Source organism: Triplophysa dalaica, chromosome 10 (assembly GCF_015846415.1).
Source record: "Triplophysa dalaica isolate WHDGS20190420 chromosome 10, ASM1584641v1, whole genome shotgun sequence".
NCBI lineage: Eukaryota > Metazoa > Chordata > Actinopteri > Cypriniformes > Nemacheilidae > Triplophysa > Triplophysa dalaica.
In genome coordinates, this window is record NC_079551.1 from 22,072,681 (window position 1) to 22,087,228 (window position 14,548).

Here is a 14,548-nt window from a genome sequence, read left to right on the forward strand (position 1 = left end):
TTGATGATCTAGGGTCACATATAATAAATAAATAAATACTTGAAGACCTAAAACCAGAAAGGAAAAAAGAAATACTGTCTACCAGCAAAATAACCATAGTGATGTAAAGTAAATTTGTTGAATTACATCATGATGTACGCCTATGCACATGCTAAGTGGTATACTAAGGAACACACACACGTTTTGTTATGTGGCATTTTCAGTTTGCTCAGAAGCATTTGTAAACTGCAGGTCTAAAACTCAGCTTTAATTAATAATAACCGTGGTTGTTTATATAACGTCACAACATAATATAATATCATAAGAAATTTTGCGCTAATGTTCGGTTGACAGTTCAAAATAGTAGGTGGTATTACTGCATTCATTGGTCACAATGGTTTCAAACCCTCTCTCTGCCTCCCTAGACTTGGCTGTTATCGCAATTTATGATCAACTGCATCTGCATAGAATTTGATAAGAGACGTTGCTGTACATTATGGCTGTAGTCCTATGGTGTCACTGAATAAAGACTTTCAAAAGCAATGCTTACTGGCGAAACAAATGGGACGTTGGCTTGTTTATATCGTGAATATGTACATGTTCAATAGCAGATTGCAATTTGCTGGGATACCGTTTTAAAACTGGTATGAAGTACAAATGTACTAAACTTTTGGTACCCTGACCATTTCTACCAAACCACTGCACCTCATAATACAGGTTTCGATCCAAAGCTCCCATCATGCTCGGAGGTAAAGCTCATGAGTAGCTTTACTGTCATAACAACAACTTTATTACTCTGCATTTATTAGTAAAACCCAGGGCCATTGAGAGTTCTACCAACGGAAGTCCAAAACGCTGTAGCGTCACGTGATTCATGGAGCCTTCAGATAGTTCCAGGAAGTTATGTTTTCTCTTTAAATGCTTTATTTCTTTCATTTTTTTATTCATTAAATGGCTTTTGTCTTTAAATGGGTTAAAAGTTTACCTCAATTGGTCTGTTTAGTCGCAGCTCCATGCGTTAATAATAACTTCCGGGAAACTATTGAAAAAACTGTTCCATTGGAGTTAACGGAGAAGACACAACTCTCTCTATCAATGGCTCTGGTAAAACCATGCATACGATAGCAGTTAAATTCATCCCTAGGGTTTCTAGAAGTCACACAGCATTTCAGGAAACCAAATGAGATAAAGATTTCAAAATGATACAATGACTATCTTCACGCAAACAGTTTTTTCGGCTTAAAGATTCATCAATGTGCACTAGGGGTTTGATATCGTTGGAATTTTAGCGATTAGTATTCCAATTCCGCTAATCGATTCCCAGTTTCGATTCCAAAGTTATATAAACGTGTATGGTCATTTAGCCTGCTTATTGACTTGTTTGCAAATATATATATATATATATATATATATATATATATATATATATATTTATGAGCACCATTTTGTGTATATATACACACACATAGTAACTACATCATGGGTTAACTGTAGTTGCCATAATGAAACTAAGTTTGTGGTTTCTGTGCGTTAATGCAAATACTAGAGCTAAACTATGCTTCTCATAGTAAAAATATGGTTCATTTTCATAAAGGCTGTTATTGATATATCAGCTAAATCACAAGTTAACTTATGAACATTTAAGAAAAAATGCACATAGGAATTGATAAGAGGAATTGAAATGTGAATTTCAAGAATCAGATTCCTATTCTTTTGATTCTGATCTGACTTTTTCTACTCCGAATTGGAATTGATTTTCGATTCCCAGCCATACTGTGCACTGCGTAGCCAAATCTACAGTGAAATCTCATTGGTTGAAAATCCACATAGACAGCATACGATATTTAGAAAGCCGCTCATTCAGCGTGAGATGGTTCAGCAGATTTAAGCCTGGTGATCATGCAGGTGTGTTTTTTTAGGAGCTCTCGTACCTTCTGTTGTATAGTTGAGTGTTTCAATTCCATGTCCTTCTTCTCTTTAGCTGCATCCACCACCAACTGATCCAACTGAAAGAGACATACATGTGTATAAAGACCCATTTCGTTTTTGAAATAATGATTTTTATCCGTATGAAGTTTTATTTACACAAATGATTACAAAGGAAGGCCTTTTATGAAACGGTTTTCTTAAAAAGTGCTTTACGTTTGCTGCAAAGTTTTTATTATATAAAATGTTATACGGTTATACTTTGGAACTGATTTACAAACATCCAAACACCCAATACTTTAGCGGCTTACTATATAACATCACAGTAAACAGATTTTTGAAGGGATAGTTCACCCAAAAATGTTTAATCTTTTATCATTTATTTATTTACATGTCATTCCAAACATGCATTACTTTGTTTCTTCTGCAGAATACATAAGAAGATATTTTGAAGAGTGTTGGTACTGAACCGCATTGCCTTCCATTGTATAAACAGAAAAGTATTTCTTAAAATATCTTCTGTTGTATTTCACAAAAAACAGGGTTTCAACCAAATGACGGTTAATAAATAAAACATAATTTTTATTTTGGGGTGAACCTTTAATATTGTCGAAAACAAAATGTAAGAAAATGTAATAAAACGAAGGAAATTTTTGTCCTTGCAAAATGTTTTCCTTTGAAAGAGGGTGTGACTTTTATATCTAGTGATGTTAAAATTTTTGAGCTATTATTGGCTATATTCTTTGCCGGGTAACAATGGTACGTTATAGAAAAGTACACCCAGCAAAAAACAACACAATCTGAGGTCTCATTCGCAATCAGTGCAAGACACTTAATGTGCCAAAGCGTTAATGCTTGGCGCTTTAAGAAATAACAATGCTTGTAGTTTCTTTTCTCAAGCACACAGATAAAAACATACAGTGTTTTAGTACGTCGTTCTGTTTTGCTGCACCAGGAAAGAGGCGGGCAGATGCACAGCTGATAACATCAGATGGGAAATGTTTTTTATCCGATGCAGTCCCAACAACCATGCTTCCACTGTCTATAGGGTTTAATGACAAAGCTTGAGCACCTGACAAACCCCTGAGCATGAATCAACCCCTAGCGTCAGCTCCTTCAGACCAAACCTTCATGAGATACGTCACCATTACTTTATGGGTAAAAAACTGAAAGACATTACTAAGGAATATCCAGATCTAAATGAATAACTGTTGATCTAAGAATACCCTAAAAACATTCTGCTTTAATATATATCTATACCAATATACTTCCTTTCTGACTATTTCAAATCATGTTATTCTATTAAAAAAAAAATCTAAATCTGATAAGCCGTAATAACAATAACAGAGGAGGTGTTTCAAAACTTTCGTCAGGTAGTGTAATAACAATTCTCTAGACGTACGAATTGTAAGCCCATGACAAACAGACACACAAACCTGCGAGCAGCTTCCCCAAACCTCCCGACACAAGTGTTCCACTCTCTTGAGCTTCATCACGCCTGACAGGCAGCAGAAAATAAGTCCTAATAACCCAGCGCCATACAATCCACTTCCACGCGGATCTCTAAACGGACTAGCACACACTCCCAGACAAGGAATACTCTAAATTCACCCAATTTAACTTCCTGTTTCCAATGTGGCCTAATGGCGCTTGCATCGGCCTATCACACATCTGAAGAATCCTCTTCACATTCCTGCCCACAGGAAACAAAGATTCACGTGCCGAGGGTGAAAACAACAAAGCTGGTACAGATATAAACCACTACTACACTATCTGCTCCTGTATCTATCTCACTACACTACACTGCATTACTACATTATAAACTATGAGTAATAATAAGAGTTTTTTCACAAACGTTTCTGTGATGTCACATTGGAAATATCAAGCAATATTTAAAGTGAAACAGACAACTAAACTCAAAAAAGAATTGGAGTTTTTAGCCTTTTCTCTTTTTTTAATAGTTTGACGTTGACAAGTTTCTCTAATAATGCTAATGTACATTGTAAAACAAAAATTGCAATAATATAGAATATCTGTTTTTGATGAGGTGGCAATTTCATGTGAAATTGAATCATAGTACTAGAAGTAGTAGTAAAAAGGAATAATGAAGTCTAGCTCCTAAACCTTATGTCACTGGCGCAGAAGCAAATTGTACCAGAACATACAAATGAAACATGAATTAGTAAACAAATAAAATAAATAAAATAGTAAAATATTCCAAATTTCCACAAAATTGTTGCCTCCAATAGTAAAACATATTTTCTATAAAGCTGCTTTGCAACAATACAAACCTGTTATATATAATGCAAACTGCTATAGAAATATAATTAAACTAAATACATTAATATGATGTACATAAAAATATGCAAAAATCCCACATCCATATATATCTTTGGCAAATAAAAGAATAATCACACAACATGATGAAAATTAGACAACTCAAGTGACAGATAATGGTTATTTATAGTGCCACACCTGTCTTAAATAAAATTTATAGAGAGTTTATGGATTATCATCAGAAAGAAAAACATGATGTACCTGTCCTGTCAGGTGTTTCATGAGGGGTTGTAGTTCACTGAACAGATCATAACCTTGATGGAAAAAGGTCAGGTGGGCGTACATGAAGGACAGCATCTAGAAAGCAGACAAACATTTTAACAATATAACTCAGAATAAGAAGATATTTCCTGTAAATCTGTTTATTTAACACATGTTAAATTGTATGAAATTAATTGACAAGAATATAATTGTGCAGACCTATTCATTTGATGAAGAATGATGAAAAAGAAACCAATAAGATCTCAGAAAAGATCAAGGTTATGCTTGCTTACTGAAACTAAAACAATTAAAACTAAAACTGAAATAAAAATAAATTAAATGTATGTACAGTAAAATTATAGAAAATATAGACATAAAATATTAAAATAAAAGGTAATTTAAAATGTTAATAATTTAACAAGCTACAATAAAACTATTTTACTACTACACTAAATGAGCCTGAAAATAGGAAAATTATGGAAAAGAATGATTAAGTGACGCAAAGCATGGTTTAAATGGAAGTGTATGTGGTCGCAGGTTACATGTTGGACTGCTCATACAAAATAACATTATTATTAGTAAAACTCTAAATAACATAGCCATAATTTACCGATTTGAGGATTTCTGAGCGCCTTTTGGACTGGAGCACATTAATCTGAAAACACAGAAATAAAACTGATAACTAAATCCTTATTCAAAGGTAACAGGTAGTTTCTATATACATCATTGCTTTTGTTAAGAAAACACACACAAAGCCATCATGCTGATCAAAATGAATAACTGGATTTTCCAGATACAGTAAGGACACGTCATAAAAAATGTTTGAGGCGTCACTTATGCTCAAATAATGATCTGGTTCCTTCTCCCACTATCAAGCGCTACACATCTGCTTCCTGAACTTTTTAACTGGAAACCAATTGGAAACGCTGATCTCACTGTTGGCCACCAGGGGGTGTACTTTACCGCATACAGAGCTCCTGTGAGATTATAAAATGACTCATTGGAGCCTGTGAGATTATAGGGTGCCTAGAGAGAAAGGTCAAGTTAGGGTAATTACGTTGGAGATCTATACTTTACAGCTGGCAGACTGATATTACACTTGTGAACGGGAGTAACTCAACCTGATCTTGTGGGGTCATTACTACAGAGCACAGGAAGTGTGGTGGACACTTTTATTGTGTTATATGAATGGATCACATTTCCTTTCATAATTTAAAGTGCATAACTACACACCACAATCAAATTTTAAGCGTACTCAAGGTTACGACTGATATTGCTGAACTGTAATATAGAAATCCTTACATAGAATGTTTATAATACTATGCATCGCTTGAAACTGCAATGAAAACAAATATAAATATAGATTTTTTATGCAATATTTACAAACTTGCATTTTTTGCGACTCCAATGTAATGACACAAGAATTTGTGCAAAGATTGTGCGAGAACAAAGGTTAACCATCTCTATCAGTCCTTCCTGCAGGATTTCACTATGCTAGTTAAAGAAATAGTTTACCCAAAAACGAATATTCTGTCATTATTTGAATCATTCAAACACTCAGTGGCTTTCTTTAATGTTCAGAACCAAGGCGTAAATTCTTAGGCCATGTTCACACTTGACTTCTCTTTTGAAGCTGCAAGCGTCTATTCTACATTTTAATCATATGGAGCAAACTGTGTTTCAGAAAAAGTCATGAGCGCTTATTTTAAACAACAGCACCTTCACGCCTGACGTCAAGCACCTTTTACACAGCTAACAAATGACAGAGACCTGTCGTTTCCATAACAACATGCGTGGAACGTGGTTGGTCGAGAAGGCTCAAGCTCGAAAAAATTTAATGGCAGCCAAAACGCAGGTTGGAGAACAGTTTTGTATACATGTAAGGTTAATTTTCACTTTCAATAACTTCGGATTGGATTTCTAGCGAGAAATTTGCATTGCAGTTTTTATATGTGTGTTTGGTAATACCAAAGATGCTCTCTGTCTGTTTATTATTCAAATCGACTTCCGTGACGCTGCCTACGAAGCCTGTCTCTCTAAACTGCCTTCGTGCACAAATGCTATCTTTGAACATTAACCGGCCGTTGTTCATAAACACAACATTGCAAGCGTCAAAAAAAGAACTCAAATGTGAACACGGCCGTAGAGTGTTGTTGGGGCTTATCTGGTAATTAGAGGAATTTGCTTGTGAAGGCCTCTTTTAAGTTAAAAAAAGATACAAAAGCCTCATCAAATGACTCCACGTGACCGGTGCCGTACATACTGAAGAGGTTACGCAATAAATCAAAAAGAAAAAAAAAAAAAATGTAATAAAAATATTTAAATAATCCGACTTAATCCGTTCCGCTTCTCTTCATATGACCGTGTGCGCAAATGATGTTGTTTCAACCTTTACTCCCGTGCCTATCGCTGGAAAAAAACTATCCTTTAAAAACATGAGTGCATTTTAAAGAAGTCTCACCTGCATCACGTAGTCCAGGACGATGTGACGGAAACATTTGCGTGTGGCGTTGAGGATGTTGGTGGCCTCTTCCACCTCGTGCTGTTTGTTGCGAGGTGCCTGAGCATTTTTTGCCAGAGCGGCCTCCTTCTCCTCGCTCACTTTGTCGAACTGTTTTTTTGCTTCTTTAAACCTCCGGAGGTCCCTGCACAGCGAGCATTGTTATCCCTTAAACGTGCATTCCTCGACCGCTACAGTGCCCTTTTAACTATTATAACAATTTCAAGCCTCGGCGTAGTGGACAAATAAGCTTTCTTCATCAATCATGGTGGTTTAGTTATAGAATAACATGCCTTGTTTTAAAAGTTGACGTGTAGTTACAGAGAAAAAAAAAAAGATTTAATAAATAATATTAATAAATGCAAAAAAACGTATATATAATTTACATTTATATGCCATTTATGGGCCCTCAAGTGGTTTACTTAATTTGACTTTGCACATTAAACTGCCAAAAAAGAAAGTTTTGTAATATTGAAAAATTACATCACTCTATCAGACTATAATACAACATGACTATAATAAAAATTGTTAACATTGTTAGCGTACTCACTCTCGCACAAATGTCTGAAGTTGTGATTTAATTGATCGTTGTGCTTGTTCGAACAGAATCTGTAAAAACAAAACAAAAGTGATAACTGTTGTGAAACCAAAACAAGTCATAGATTTTATTACATTTGTTGTTGCCATTTGTACACATTTCACACCGGACGCGACAGGTGCAGCACAACATGGCAATGGTGGTTCTTAATGAGATTGTTGTTTCACATCGCACCACATCCAGTGTGGACAACATTTTTAATAATAATGGGTTTTAATGCTTTCTATTATATTTGATTGTTTCTCGTCGCTCCGTGGCCAGTGTAGATAGGGTGTTAAAATGATACTTTACTCAAAAATAAAAAATCTGCCATCATTTATTCACCCTTTTGTCATTTTAAACCTTTCTGACTTTCATTTGCAGAATAAAAAAGAAGATATTTTGAAAAATGTTAACTGGACCCTTTTTACTTGCATTGGTTTTGTGTCCATTCTATAGAAGTGAATGGGGTCCATTGCTTTTCGATTACCAACTTTGTTCAAAATATCTTCTTTTATATTCTGCGAAAGAAAGAAAGTCATAAAAGCTTGAAATGACATGAGGGTGAGTAAATGATAACATAGTTTTTTCTCTCTCTTTCTGGGATTTAAACAGAAGTGTTCCAAGGCCAGATAAACCAAGTCAGATAAACTGAGTTGGATGTGCCAGGCATCAGCGCTAAAGATCACGCGCATAGTTCAAGTTTGTGAGGACTTTAACCACAAGTCAGCTGATCTTATCCCATAAACAGTGACTCGAAGATTTCAACTAAAGTGCTTCAGGCAACAGCAGGGACAAATCCGGAACGCAAAAATTTTCAGCTATGCGAGCTTGATGCCATGCATTGTTTACTGAAATGTGTCCTAATGCTATTCGTACCACAGCCCGTTACATAAGCATGCTACAGTGTGACTCATTTTCCTCCATGGTCAGTGAAAAAAAACCGGCTCGTGTGAGATAGATGAGAAACTTAGTATCAATGAGTCAAAAACTAATTTCTCTATGTTTTCATGCAATTTCCATCATATCTCCACGCTTAATGTAACATCATGTGTGGAGTGAACCTTTTATATGTTCATATCTGTTTTGATGCTAAGCTAAATGGCGCTAACTTAAATATATACATAAACACTGACATTTTCTCTGTTTCTCATTGACTTTAAACACATTTGTGCTATGTCAGTACACAAAAAAGCATTTTGGCAAAGCTTTACATAGAATAAAGTGGAATATCAAAGTACGGATGGTCTCAAATATTAGTATGCTCAGAGTATGCCAAAGCAGTCCAGATGGTCTGAAAGCTCATGTTTTTTTAAACAAAATCGAATGTCTTCACACTTATCATGTGGTAAATGACCAGCTGCTGTGTTTATACAAAGAACAGAAGTGATGCTAAGTGTATGTGACTATTACCCAAAAAAACAATAGGAACCCAAAAGAAACCATCACATTCTACTGGTTTTCATTAAAATACCATTATGAACTATATTATTTGTCCATTAAGACCATTACAAAATTCCCTTTGTGTGTTTTGGGCCTTGTTCCTATAGGATTGATATATAGAATTGTACAGTATGCATGTCTGCCGTCCAATCGCACATGTAGGTCTTTGAGATATCTACTACAGATCTGGAAAACATCTGCTTAAAACATCAGATAAATGTCTTTATAAATGTCTCTTTTACATCCATTTTTAAACATCTTCTAAATGTCATATGACATCCGACGCATTGGAGATAAGCAAACAATAAAAAAGCGTCTTCCAGATGTAAACACAGACATTAAATGTTTTAATTACATTTTAAATCATAAACATCTTACAGACATCTTCTATATAACATCTGTCAGGAGATTTTACAGGGAAGAATTGGAGATGAGCAAACAATAAAAAAGACATTAAATAGATATCTTCCAGATGTTTATTCGGTATGCCCTAAAAACCATGGATTGAATGAAATGTGAAAGTTTTTAATAACAAATCACTGTAGAAATATTGTTAAATGTTATCTCATGTTAACTAATGTAGTTAAATACTGATAACCAATGGAACTTGTTGCTGTAAACCTGTGAAATCGTGATAATTTGTGCTGTAGTCATCGCTTTCATCAGCACATTTGAATCAAATTCCTTTAAAAAAACCTGTGCAAATATGACAGAGGAACAAGAAAAGAAGAAGTAACACACGATAAGCCAATACAGCAAAAGTATTCTTGAGCAGAGGTTCTTACTGTGTGATAGTTGATCATCTCTTGAAGACTCTCAGCAAACTTTGTAAGACTCGACTGTGAAGAAATGAGAGAACCATACAGTCTATAAGGTCAACAAAGATACAAGACGAGAAAAACAAAGTACTGTACACTACACTACACTACACTAAACCTTTTAGAAATATAGAAAGAGAAGGAACGTTGGTTTGTGGCCAGTATTTTTGTGTGAACATAAAGCAAGAATGCTTTTTAAAGATCCCTAAATAAACAGCAGGCTGTAACTTGGCAGCATTTTATCTGAACATACTACAGCAGGAGTACATAAACATCAGGGTCTTTGGTTAAGCTTTCAAAAAACATTCAACGTACACGTAACATGTGTAACAAGGGCACCGTAAAATAAAGTGTTACCCAAATGAATGACGTATTACATGTAATCCTTTAGATTTACCTCTATGACATCATCTTTGGCAGACTGCTGCGCCAGCTCACGAATGCCAGTCACAAACTGTTTGTTGGCCGTGTTGTACGCCCTTCCAGCATCTATCATTCCGATGCACAGTTTCACCAGCTAAACACGGAAAACAACGACAAAGATATAAGCAAAAATGCATGAACGATGGAAGCTTGAAGGTGAAAATTTAGGTTGTTGAGAGTAATTGCCAGAAGATATTCAGAAGAATGTTGGCAACCAAACAACACTGGACTCTATTGACTTTAATTGTATGAACACAAACCCCCTTTTGCGACATTTCTCAAAATATCAGTGATATATGGGTTTTGCAAGACTTGGAGGTGAATAAATGATGACAGATGAAAAAAAACATTGTGGATTGGCTACCATAGTGCTTAATGGTTTATATAATACGGTATAACATTCCAGGGTCCTTTAATGTCCACGTGAACCGGAAGTTGCGATCGTTTCTACTTCCATATTTTGACGCATTTCCGGGAGAAATGGAATTTTGAATGAGAAAAGTCGTGGGCGTGGCTTTCGTCTATCTCTGCGATTTGATTGGATGTATAAAAACAGCCATTGCATTGTGAAAAGGAACTAGCAGCAGACTGACAGTTGAAGGGGAGGAGTTAACGGATGCTCCGCCCAAGCCGTCTAATATCGTCATTAGGGAAGAGCATTTTCAGTGGGCACACGATTTTTAGAAAGAGAATGAGCCACATTGATAAACTATTTACAATAAACGCTGCAATATTTCATGACAAAATAGGCATTGTCATTTTTTATTTCACTGGGACTTTAAGTAATACTATGGAGCATGTCAAAAAAATTATGGTAATGTCATACTTGATATTACTTGACGTTGGTGCCTGGTGTGACTGTAGATGTTTTATTACTACATGTTTAACATTCACAGATTGCTGTGCTGCTAATTCAAGAGCTCCTCCTTAAGACTCAATATCCTTCCTCAAAGAGAGAAGGAAGTGAGAAGGGTGAGTCACTCTGCCAAACGACACTGGGCGGGTCTGCAATCGAACCAAACAATGAGCCGCTCACCCCTTCAATCACTTCTGTTTTCATAGCAGATGAGTGCTGATGAAGCATTCACATGATAAAAATCATATCTTTTAAAAACTTTAAGCGAGAATGTAAACCATCCAATGACATCTCAAATGTGATCAATTCAGTATGGTGAAAAAAACTTAAATCTTAAGCTTGACATTGCATGGAATTGCCAGGGGTTTTTCCTGCATAGAAAAATTGGAGGCGGCCGCTGTCAAATTTAGTGCCGTCTCAGACTCTTGCCAAAACTATGCCTTGTGTCTTCACAAAAACACTGCATATATTCAACATACTCATCACACAGACTGTAATTTGTAACTGCAGTTGTGCCATTACAGCTGTTTCGTTATCCAGACAGTGAGGCGCTGAAGAGTTGCAGCTATATTAGGAGCTGCAGTAAAGGCCCTGATTTTTCCCTGTTTTCGAAGCTTTGATTGTGTTTTTTGGGTGTTTATCAACGGATGTTCATGTTTCTAGGTTAAAAAAAACTTGGTATTTCAAGTCTATCATCCACCGCTGTCTCTCTTCTGAAGCAACGACTGGATTTCCGTAACGCTCTGGTTGGTAAAGATGTCCAGGTCTGTCGTGATTGGTTCCCTACTTAGAGTGTGTGTGTAAAGATTAGTGGTCGACCGATTATCGAATTGGCCGATTATCGGCGTCGATATTAAGGATTTAGCTGATAATCGATATCGATCATTTTCAAAGCCGATTTGCCGATAAAGTCATTTAATTTTGAAATTAAAATGGCCAAGGATTTAGCGAGAGCAGTCGGAACACGTCACTCTAGGGTTTTGCCTAGAGTAATGCCCCCCACTGCCCCTCTGATTTGTTGGGACTAAGTCACGAGTCCGGCCAATCAACACGGGAGGCTGCGGAACAGAAAGTCTTTTTTCACTGTCACACCGAAAGCGCTGCTTCGGGTTCATGCTCTATGAGGTAAAGCAGCATCAGACGTTGAAATAAATCTCAATCCACTGCACTGAAGATGCAAAACACTTCAATATAATAAGTGCCTGAATTTCGGAGCAGCTTTGCGGGTTTCCTGCAGGTTCCGCGGGATTTACACATTATTATCATGTAGATATAATTCACATCCTCAGTATAACAATGATTTGCTCTGCAAGCGAGCAGCACACTGCACACGCGTTTCTTGTAATTGATCGAGCTGGCGTTTTGCACGTCACTTAAAATGACGCCATTTCAAAAATACAAGACATTTTAAAGCATAAAGAACTTGAATCGTCGGTCTTCAGTCAGAGCGCTCTCATGCTCATGTTATAGCTTCATGAAAATATTGCGGTCTTTTCAACAACATACACAATAAAGCTATGAAGGTAATTCAATTATTTACACTTAATATATAAATTAAAATTGTGCTAGTTAATCCAATGATTAGCATAATGATTAATTGAAAAGTATTGTATGCAATGTTAAAGTCATCAGAACCTATTTTTTTCCATTAATAAATATAATTTGTTACATTCAATTCATTTTTTCATTTGTTGCTTGTTGTTTTTTACTGTGTTGCTTGTGGTTTACAAAATGTTCACAGAATTCTGCTGGGTGCTCCCTTCTTTTTTTTATTAGTATTAATATAAGTGTTATGATTAAGATTTCTCAGTCAGAATTAAAAATATTTCAAATGTTTCAGAGCATGTGTTCTTAATTTCTATATAAATTTACGTTTTTACACTATATATATATCGGTTCAAAATATCGGTTATCGGTCTAATTTGCATGGAAATAATCGGTATCGGCCTGAAAAACGCATATCGGTCGACCTCTAGTGAAGATGTCCCACCCATACCATATCAGCTAGTTCCGCTCCTCAAGCTGTTGTGATTGGTCGGTCCCCCTCTCAGTGCACATGAATTTATAAGCTTTGGCATTTAGCAATAAACAGTAACAATGGCGTCAACTTCACTTCATCTGTTAAAAACATGCGGATCGATCGAAGTGTAACAGGTCTGCTAGTTCATACGCAAACGTCAATCTTTGTTAGAGATCGCGTTTGTTTCTACTATGGCGAGGGAAATGACACCGGATCGAATTGTTTCAGACAGGTTATCACTAATAACAGAAGCGTTTCATAGAAGTGTTTTAGACAAAGGTATGCGCACACACAATATCAGTGTGTATTACACCGAAAAATAACGAAGCGAACAGCTGAGTCAAATGTTTACAATTAAAGTTAGTTGAAAAGCATAAAAAGCTTTATTTGATTTGAAACATTTCTGTTTGGTTGAATCAAAGTAATATTTAATATAACTTAATAATGGTTATTTTCATCTCATTTTTAGAACGTTTCATATGTTTTAATATGTTAAGTGTTTGGTTAACCCACTTTAAGGTAAAGTAGGCCTTCACGTGCGTGTTTGTGTACAAGATCAGGTTGGCACCACCTTCGCCTCATATTGTGCCAGGAAAAACCCATATCTGTAATGTCACAAACATTCATACCATTCGACCACACTTGTATAAATGTATTGTACCTTATCAAGTCTAGACTCCAGCTCACAGACGTCACCCTCCACCTCCTCGATCGTCGCCCTGTAGGGTACAAAAAATATTTATTTATTTATTTTAACTACTGAAACAAGAATACAGATTTATTCTTTCTCAGACACTATTATATATTTGTTCACGCTTCTGAGATTTCAAAATGTAGACAAACACAAAGTTTCTTCCCATTATCAAATAAAAACTATTAAAATTGACTACAACTGAAAGCGGATAAAAATGCTAAAAGTGGTTCTTGGCTTGTAATCATAGGTGAACAACTTGTAGTTCTATACCATATTTCGGTGGTTCAGTGATTCTTCAGCGGTTCTTTGGGATGATGATGGTGCTATATAGAACCACAGAAGAACCATACAGGGGCTTAATAGGTTCTTTATACGGAAACGGTACTATATAGCACCTCGGTCACCCCAAAGAACCTCTGAAGAACCACTGAAGCCCTAGGATATGATGCTTAAAGACATGCTTAAAAGTAATATTATACATGTACACCAAGAAAAGGTTCAGTTGATTTGCCAATAATGGCTTATTGCAACACTCTTAATTTCGAAACGCATCAATTTGTCATGAGCACAGTAAAACTGTGAGAAATCGCAATCTGTGTGCAGTTTAACTTCCCTTTCAAGCTGCTTTTCTCTCTTAACATTTCCATGTGGCTTTGTGAAATTGCTGAGATGTTTAGTTAATGTAAACTCCTGAAGACCAAGAAAAAAGCTCTTAAAAATCCTTCAAACTAAAAAATACCAACAGCTTGGGTCAGAACACTTCTAGCATGGCAT

At 35.9% G+C, this 14,548-nt stretch overlaps 1 protein-coding gene across 6 annotated transcripts in view; it reads right to left on the minus strand.

Annotated features, from left to right (window-relative positions):
- LOC130429576 (arf-GAP with coiled-coil, ANK repeat and PH domain-containing protein 2-like) overlaps positions 1-14,548 on the minus strand; it is a 41,337-nt gene that overhangs the window by 18,283 nt on the left and 8,506 nt on the right. For all 6 annotated transcript variants that reach the window (XR_008907636.1, XR_008907637.1, XR_008907638.1 and 3 more), the window contains exons 2-9: positions 13,742-13,799; positions 10,179-10,298; positions 9,749-9,802; positions 7,494-7,552; positions 6,905-7,088; positions 5,054-5,098; positions 4,444-4,539; positions 1,911-1,985 (exon numbers count right to left, since the gene is read on the minus strand). Coding sequence is in view for 1 of the 6 variants with exons in the window: in XM_056758221.1 (XP_056614199.1) it covers positions 1,911-1,985; positions 4,444-4,539; positions 5,054-5,098; positions 6,905-7,088; positions 7,494-7,552; positions 9,749-9,802; positions 10,179-10,298; positions 13,742-13,799 (691 nt within the window). In the remaining 5 variants the exon portion in view is untranslated. The remainder of the gene's footprint in view (positions 1-1,910; positions 1,986-4,443; positions 4,540-5,053; positions 5,099-6,904; positions 7,089-7,493; positions 7,553-9,748; positions 9,803-10,178; positions 10,299-13,741; positions 13,800-14,548) is intronic.